The sequence below is a fragment of the Micropterus salmoides genome, unplaced genomic scaffold (assembly GCF_014851395.1).
Source record: "Micropterus salmoides isolate LMB-PRFRI ecotype aquatic unplaced genomic scaffold, ASM1485139v1 Ms_hic_scaffold_1, whole genome shotgun sequence".
Taxonomy (NCBI): domain Eukaryota; kingdom Metazoa; phylum Chordata; class Actinopteri; order Centrarchiformes; family Centrarchidae; genus Micropterus; species Micropterus salmoides.
The window spans coordinates 4,390,404-4,399,935 of record NW_024040040.1 but is presented as its reverse complement, the minus strand read 5'-3'; the positions used below and the strand labels follow the sequence as shown (position 1 = coordinate 4,399,935).

Here is a 9,532-nt window from a genome sequence, read left to right as displayed (position 1 = left end):
ATCAAGAAGTACAACAAGTTCCACACTGAAAAACCTCAAAGGGAAGAAAAGGAAGCCAAAAGTGAGCTGCGCTTGCAAGAATGGTGGCCAAGAAGAATCCCCGGATCACCACCAAGGCCATCCTGAGATACTCTGGACACACAAAAGCTTGCCTAGCCCTTGCAAAAGTTCACCTGGAAAAAGAAGAAATATTTTCATCATCAATTGAGTTGTTTGGACACAGGGACAAGGCTGTTGTTTGGTGAAAGAAAGGAGAAACATTCAACCCCGAGAACACCATCTCAACAGTCAAGGATGGTGGTGGGAATGTAATGCTTTGGGGTGTTTTGCAGCCAATGGGCCAGGCAACCTTGTCAAAGTAAATGACAAAAAAAGAGGACAGAATATAGATTTTGGAGGATAAAGGCAGGAAAAAAATATATGGTCTTCGGAAGCACTGGATCAATCAACAAGACAGTGATCAGTAAGATACTGTCAAAGTGGTCAAGAAATGGTACAAAGACAACAATATCAACATTTTGGAGTAGCCCAGACAGAATCCAGACCTGATCCCGTCGAGAATCTGTGGAGGGAACCAAAGACCCGAGGTATGACAAAGAGGCCTTCCAACCTCAAAGACATAAGATCATCGCAAAATCCCAGTGGAGACATGCAAAAAGATTGTTAACAATTATATGAACTGCTTAATTGTTGTAATGGCTTGCCATTAGTTACTGAGAAAGTTTTGTTAAGTAAGTATGAATAATTTTTGACATGGGATTTATAGTATAAATTAAAACATACATATACATAGTTAAGATTAATCATTAACATCTCTAACACTAAATGTTACTGTCTTTGTCACTTGTTTGTGTCGTTTTCAGCCAAATGAAACTTATTTGTAAAATTAAAATCCATGTGATGACGTATGGCACATGCCCCAGTCTAAAATCCTAATCAACATAGAAAACACAAAAAGTATACCTAAATCTATTAGAGATTACAGATGAAGGGAGTGGGAACATAATAAGACATCGGCTAGAAAAGTAAGGGTGTAGGAAACAGGTTATCTGTACTTGTGGGTGAAGAAAATATATGGTAGAAGGGTGTTTAAGGGAAACAACTTTATAGAGTTAGTTTGGGCATAATAAAATTTGAGTCATGTATGATACTTGTGGGAGTGTTAGTAGAAACAAACCAATATGATGGATGATTGAGATAAATAAATCACAATGGATAAAGAAGGTCGACACTGATGATGATAATAATAATAATAATAATGATAGTGATGGAGTAGAGGATTACTGCTACCAATGAAAGAAAGAAACGGAATATACAAAAAGAACAATATACAGTGTATATACATACATATAGACAGACACACACATACTTACAGTAGCTCACAAAAGTGAGTACACTCCTCACATTGTTGTAAATATATGATTATATCTTTTCATGTGACAACACTGAAGAAATGACACTTTGCTACAATGTAAAGTAGTGAGTGTACAGCTTGTATAATAACACATCACACAGCCATTAATGTCTAAACTGCTGGCAACAAAAGTGAGAACGCCCCTAAGTGAAAATGTCCAAAATGAAAGCGTGTTTACTAGAGTGTGTGTGTATGATCCTAATGCTGTTTATGTATGGGGATGTACATAGGTTGTTTGTTTGTATTTACTGTGGCACTAAGTTGGTGGCAGAGAGATGTAAGAAATTTTGTTTGATTCAATATGTTTTTTTTGTTTGGCTGAGATTTGTTCCAGCATTACATGTTCCGTTAAAAGATTTAACCACTATGGAATATTGAGTGGTTTTCTATTCTTCCAGTTGAGTAAAATAGTTTTTTGGCTGTAGTTAGGGGTACTAGAAGGGGTGTTGTGATTTGTTTTTGTGATGTGTCAAGTATATCCGAATCTCCTAGTAGACACAGTAATGGGGATAGGGGGATGTTGTATTCAAAGAACTGTGATAGTTTAGTGATTATTTATTTAATTGTTTTACTGGTGTGCAGAGCCATCTTGTATAGATTTTTTTGACATGTTGAAGATGTTTTTTCATAGAATTCATTATTAGTGCTGAAGTTGAGATCTTTTTCCCATTTATTTATTGGGAGAGATTTGGTGGAATCAATGGAAGACAGAAGTTTATATAATTGTGATAGATGTTTGTTTGAATTAACAGTTTTATTGATGGTGTTTAATAGCGATGGTGGTTGATGGTTGTTATTGGATATGTTAATATTTGCCTTAATTGCGTGTTTTAATTGAGTGTATTGTAATTATTGCCTTTTATGAAGACATTTACATTTACTCCTTTGGCAGACGCATTTATCCAAAGATACTTATGTTTGAGGAACAACATACAAGCATCAACAAAGCATCAATACGGCACAAGATCTAGAAGGATCGTAAACTTGTATTATGGAGTTTAGTCACTCTGTATGCAGCATTAAGGGGCTTGAATTAGATTTGAGAGGCCATAGGGAGCCAGTGGTGGTCAGTGAGTAATGGAGTGACATGAGTCCTTTTGGGCTGATCAAAAACCGGACGGGGTGCTGCATTCTGAACTAAATTTTTGCATTAACTGTTGGAAAGTAACTAATGTATTATTTTTAGTGTGGTGTAGATGTGTTCTTCCTTTTTCCTTCCATTTAGTGCCTGTCGTAGCTGATTTGTTTACTACAATACCTGGGTTATGCTAAATGGGTGTATATTGGCTAGGTGACATTGTGTAGTTTGTAATTTTATTGACTTTCCACTAGGCTGACAGAGTTGTGGCAACTATGGTATTTTTAAAGCAGTAGTGTTTATTAATAGTTTTGCTAAGGAAGGGTAGGTCCTTGATTGCTATTTGTTAACATTCCGTTTGTTCTATATTTAGCCATGAATGATGATGGTGGGTATTATGAGTCCATTTGGTAATATATTGGAGTTGGCTGGCTAGGTAGTAGTGCTGGAAGTTAGGGGCCTCTAGCCACCTTTGAGTTTTGGGCAGTGTTGGGCAAGCTACATGGAAAATGTAGTGAGCTAAGCTACTAGCTACTCTACATTAGATGAAGCTTCACTACACAGAAGCTACCCCCCAGTGAAATGTAGCAAGCTAAGCTACGGCAACGTGGCAAAAGTAGCTTAGTTACATCTAAGCTACTTTGAATTTTTTAAATTTTATAGTAAGGTCATATATACTGATATACTGATAAATGTAGAACAGTTTTTTGCTTGAAGGACATAAAGAAGTTGAAGAAATGTGAGAAAGTCCCCAGTGTTGTGAAGATATGACCTGAGATCTTTAGAAAGGAGTATGAAGACTTGTAAAAGTTTCGAATGGTGTAATTACTATAGTAACAATTCGCCTTACACCAAAACAGCAAGGGAAGCTAACCAAGGTTACGGGCGGATCTGATACCTGCCTAGGAGATTACAATCAGCAGCCTGCTTACCTTAGTTAAACAAGCCCTACCTAAACCAGATAAGCAATTAACTTGCACCTGTACGCACTTGAAAAAAATTCTATATTAACGAAAAAAGTCCATAGGATGGGTTTCACAGCGTGTATTTAAAGATATACCAGGTTATACCACGGCAGGCAACACTCACAGATAGTCGCTGGAGGCTCGGCCGCCCTCCGACACATCAAACAAACATTACAGACATTATCATCATTTCTGACATACATTCAATTCACCCTCCAAAACCCCCAATGTCCCAGCAGTTCAAATGTTCATTCCAATAACTTAAATTATCCAGATGGAACCAGATTACCTCCAGTAAGAAGAAGAAGGAAAAAAAACAAAACAAAGATACCAGGTGAAGCGTGGCGAGCCGCCGCAGTCCATAATATTCCACAGTTAACTTCCACTACCTCGCCCCAGTCTGTTTATCCAATGGGATGATTCCGCAGTCCAGAAAAGTGTCAACATATAATCTGGCAAAAAGAGTTGCTTTGTCCGATTGTTGAGTTCGTCTGGCAAACATTACACAGAGCCCACTAAACTCAGACCGCTCCACCTGTTGCACTCCAGAGTTCCCCCCAAACGTCACTTCCCACTCTCCTTTTAAAACCTACCCCGTGGCAAAACAATAATGAGTGGGAAAAAATACATACAGAAAGGTCCTTCAAGGTCAAACAATCCGTGATACACCACAGGCTTCTGATATACAGTTGCTTTTTTACACATGAAGGCAGAACCAATACATATAAAAGCATGTTTACCAACACATTAAAAGCTGTACCTGAAGGCAGAATAGGTGACTATTACAGTATGAAGGTGACATAAGCGCATCAACACCCACTGAAGATCCTAAGTAAGCAGAAGGACTCCACAATGTTACGTATGAAGTTGCACAGATTGATAGGTGTGGCTGAGCTCTTCCTGGAATACCCGCCCATCTCCACTGTCTTCAGAGCACTGAGGTCCAGATTGATCTGGCTCCTCCAGATGATCAGTCTCCCACCTGTGGGCAGACCCCCCCAAAAAAAAAAGATGAGCCCAGTGAAGGTGGTGTCCTCTGCACACTTTAGGAGCTTGGTGGTTTGGTGAGTGGAGGTGCAGCTGTTGGTGTTCAGGGAGGAGAGCAGAGGGGAAAGAACACGGTCTTGAAGGGAAAAAGTGCTGATGGTCCTGGAGTCAGAAACATGTTTTCCCAGGTTCACGTGCCGCTTGCTGCTGGACAGTAAGTCTGTGATACACCTGCAAGCATGATCAGCTAGGAGAACTTGTCCTGCAGCAATCCACAAACAGGATCCTGGTGTAGTTTGCTGGAGAGTCCAGGTGCTGGAGGATGTAGTGAAGGGCCATGTTTACTGAGTTGTCTGCATTACATCATTACATCATCTCAATCAGCTGTGTGCTGAGCCAGCATTCCCAGGTTTCCATGGCGATGCTAAAAGCTGTCTGACTTAGACAGGCTTAGACAGCTGATCTCGTTGAGTTTTAACCTGAAGCACAGCTCTGATTCTCCTGCTCCTATAGAACAGATTGTGACTCCCAGTGCCAAAGTAACCAGATTGTTAGAGAGATAAGATCCTCATAAAGATGATGTCCTAGATTTGTGTGTCTACTGTCAAAAATGGCTTCACAGCAGCAGTACAGAGTTGTCCACATTTCTGACTCTTTCCTGAAACTGCAGCACTTTTTTAGTATAGGAGTCTATGCGGCAGTTGGTTGGCAATGCTCCCACTTCCAAGCTGACTGTGCAAGCTCTGTAAGTCTGACTGCTTTCAAAGTTACACATCAGCGGCAGAACAAGTTTTCCTACGACTTGTGAAATAATCATGTATGTACTGTGAAAATTGTGGGAGATACAGCGAGTTGAAGACAAGTTTTTCAGAATATTTTGAAGTGAATTCCCACTGTGTCAGTTGGTCCTCTCTAGTCCCAACATTCCGTCCCAATCGCTCCCATTATAAACTCAGAAAATAGGATGAAAACGACATGAAACTTAAATTGACACTGTGTGAAAAGTATAAGAGATGTGAAAAAGTTGAATTCACTGGAAAGAGTCCAAAGGTTTGTGAACGTTTTAAAGGTGGAATGGCGTTGCTACTTGAATGTGTGAATTGGTGGGAAGAGGTTGAAGATCCGTGAGTTTGAATGATTTTCTCATTGACTTTCATTATAACGATGTTTCAAAGAAAGTTGAATAGACTGAAGAGTTTGAATAGGATTTGAAAATTGAATAATACGAAGACAGAAGGAAAGATGTGGAATCTTTTCCATTTTGAATGGAGCTTCTAGCTGAAAGTATGAATAAGTAGTTAACACTTGAAAAACACTGGTAAAAAAAACCCCCAATACATTGTCATAGGAAAGTAAGAATTCAGAGTCAATATATTGGGAGATAAATGTACAGATGTCTTGCCAAAAAGTGCAGAAGTGGGGACAAGACCAAAATAAATGATGCAAGTCTTCTTCAGCCATTTGACAAAATGAGCAGTCCACATCAATGTCCTTTTTATATCTTCGTAGAAATACCTCGGAGGGATAAAAGCGATGCAGCATTTTAAAAGATACTTCCTTAACCTTATTTAAAATTATATATTTGGAAGGTAGGCACCAAATTTTTTCCCAGTCCAGATTTGGAGTAAGGTTATTACAATAAGGAACAATATTTGGAACAGAGACTATTTATTTTTGAAACAGAGTACGTATAGATCGGTTATTGGTTCTCAAGTTAGAGGAGAAGCAGATCTGGCCAACAGTCATCGTAGAAGGATCCAGTGGCAAAAAAGTTGGTAGGGATACTATATGATTTTTAAGGAGCATTAGAGCACCAGAAGGGATTGCATCAAAAACTAAGGCATATTCCTTTGGCAGTATAGGAATACCATACTTGTCTAGAAGTTCGTAGTATGACAATAATTCACCACTAGAACTGAGGAGCTGTAGAACCAGATAAATTCCATAGGTAAACCAGTTTTCCAAGAACAATGATTTGTGTTTATACAGAATGTCTCTGTTGTTCCAGATGTAGTATTTGTGCGGGGAAATGTTGTGTTTATAAACTAAGGACCAGGAAAGAATTTGATAACTTTAAGGGGATTTTTTCAACATTGTAGCTGCAAAGTAGGAGGAACTTAAGACCTCCAAGCTTTGAAAACAGCTAGTTCAGAAGAAAATTCCAGATTGAGTTTGGATTTTTTAAAAACTGTTTATCCAATTTATCTTAAAGGTATTGTTGAGGGTGGATAAGTCAAGAAAGTTTAGACAACATTTACATACATCATTAATACTGATTTTCTAACATAATGGGTTCTATTTTTCCATAATAAGTTGAATAGCAGGTTATCGATGACCGTAGAGGTCCATTTGTTGACATCTAGAGATAAGGTTGCATAAGTAAAATGAGATATGCCCTCAGCTTTGGTAAGCAAAATTCTTCCTTTAAGAGATAAGTCTCTTTGAAGCCATAAATTAATTTTTTTCTGCACCTTTCCTACCACTGGGTTGAAATTGAAGGAGCATCTGGTGTTGTTGTTTTTATTGATAGCAAATCCAAGGTAGGTGACGGACTCTTTCACTGGAATGGTAGAAATAGACATAACATTGCAGCTTTTGAGGGCGAGCAGCTCAGGCTAACTGATATTTAAAAAAAGAGAGGAGGCTTTAGAGAATGTCTTAATTGTATAGTAATTAATAGCAACTGAAACCTGTGAGGCATCCTTTAAAAATAAAGTGGTATCATCAGCTAGTTGACTAATTATTATTTCTTTTCCAGCTATTGTGATACCTTTCAAGGGGCAGGTCTTAATAAAATCTGAGAGTAATTGAGCACAGATCAGAAACAAGTATGGTGAGACAGGACACGCCTGCCTGACACAGCACTTTAGGTAAAATCTAGGTGAGGTGCCTGCATATAGTTTAATTTAGCAATTTGCATTCTTATACATGGTTTTAATGGCTGCACAAAAGTAAGTCCCAAAGCCAAATTTATCCAAGGCCTGTAAGAGAAAGAAGTGTTCGACTGTGTCAAAAGCCTTGCGGAAATCTAAAAACAGTATATAGCCATCATCATCAGTAAGATCAGTCCTATCAAGTCATATAATTAGAATATCATCAAAAAGTTGATTTATTTCAGTAATTCCATTCAAAAAGTGAAACTTGGATATTATATTCATTCATTACACACAGACTGATATATTTCATTTGTTTATTTCATTTAATTTTGATGATTAAAACTGACAACTAATGAAAATCCCAAATTCAGTATCTCCGAAAATTAGAATATTACTTAAGACCAATACAAAAAAAGGATTGTTAGAAATGTTGGCCAACTGAAAAGTATGAACATGAAAAGTATGAGCATGTACAGCACTCAATACTTAGTTGGGGCTCCTTTTGCCTGAATTACTGCAGCAATGTGGCGTGGCATGGAGTCGATCAGTCTGTGGCACTGCTCAGGTGTTATGTGAGCCCAGGTTGCTCTGATAGTGGCCTTCAGCTCTTATGCATTGTTGGGTCTGGCGTGTCGCATCTTCCCCATAGAACCTGAACCCCATAGATTTTCTATAGGGTTCAGGTCAGGTGAGTTTGCTGGCCAATTAAGAACAGGGATACCATGGTCCTTAAACCAGGTCCTGGTAGCTTTGGCACTGTGTGCAGGTGCCAAGTCCTGTTGGAAAATGAAATCTGTATCTCCATAAAGTTGGTCAGCAGCAGGAAGCATGAAGTGCTCTAAAACTTCCTGGTAGACGGCTGCGTTGACCTTGGACCTCAGAAAACACAGTGGACCAACACCAGCAGATGACATGGCACCCCAAACCATCACTGACTGTGGAAACTTGCCTCTCCTCTCTTCCTCCAGACTCTGGGACCTTGATTTCCAAAGGAAATGCAAAATTTACTTTCATCAGAGAACATAACTTTGGACCACTCAGCAGCAGTCCAGTCCTTTTTGTCTTTAGCCCAGGAGAGACGCTTCTGACGCCATGTCTTGTTCAAGAGTGGCTTGACACAAGGACTGCGACAGCTGAAACCCATGTCTTGCATACGTCTGTGCGTGGTGGTTCTTGAAGCACGGACTCCAGCTGCAGTCCACTCTGTGAATCTCCCCCACATTTTTGAATGGGTTTTGTTTCACAATCCTCTCCAGGGTGCGGTTATCCCTATTGCTTGTACACTTTTTTCTACCACATCTTTTCCTTCCCTTCGCCTCTCTATTAATGTGCTTGGACACAGAGCTCTGTGAACAGCCAGCCTCTTTAGCAATGACCTTTTGTGTCTTGCCCTCCTTGTGCAAGGTGTCGGTGGTCGTCTTTTGAACATCTGTCAAGCAGTCTTCCCCATGATTGTGTTGTCTACAGAACTAGACTGAGAGACCATTTAAAGGCCTTTGTAGGTATTTTGAGTTAATAAGCTGATTAGAGTGTGGCACCAGGTTTCTTCAATATTGAACCTTTTCACAATATTCTAATTTTCTGAGATACTGATTTTGGGGTTTTCATTGGTTGTCAGTTATAATCATCAAAATTAAAAGGAATGAACACTTGAAATATATCAGTCTGTGTGGAATGAATGTATACATTATACAAGTTTCACTTTTTGAATGGAATTACTGAAATAAATAAACTTTTTGATGATATTCTAATTATATGGCCAGCACCTGTATGTCTATGCCTCATAAACCCGGTTTGGTTTTTATCAATAATTTGGTCCAAAACAGATTTTAATCTTTTGGCAAAAACTAGAGCTAGGATTTTGTAATCATTATTAAAAAGGGAGATTAGTCGCCAGTTGTCAGTGCACAGCGGGTCTTTCCTATGTTTTGGAATTAAGGTTATAAGTCCTTGAGATAAAGTGGAGGGGGGCGGAGATGGGCGTTTGGCTTTCAATGCTTTCTGTTTATACGCCATGAAGGAAGGGAGCAAGCTGTTCTGCAAAAGCAATATATAATTCAGCAGTTAAGCCATCAACACCTGGAGATTTGTTAAGTTTTACATTTACATTTACTCATTTGGCCGACGCTTTTATCCAAAGCGACTTACATTTGAGGAACACATACGAGCTTCAACAGAGCATCAACTGACAATACATACTAGTAAGAGCAGC

General features: G+C 39.0%; 1 protein-coding gene across 1 annotated transcript in view; it reads left to right on the top strand.

Moving 5' to 3' along the window:
- The window catches only part of LOC119916213 (NLR family CARD domain-containing protein 3-like), a 795,320-nt gene that overhangs the window by 36,477 nt on the left and 749,311 nt on the right, over positions 1 to 9,532 (top strand). Inside the window, 1 exon segment of the mRNA XM_038736183.1 lies at positions 3,896 to 3,902. Within this exon segment, the coding sequence (XP_038592111.1) occupies positions 3,896 to 3,902 (7 nt within the window).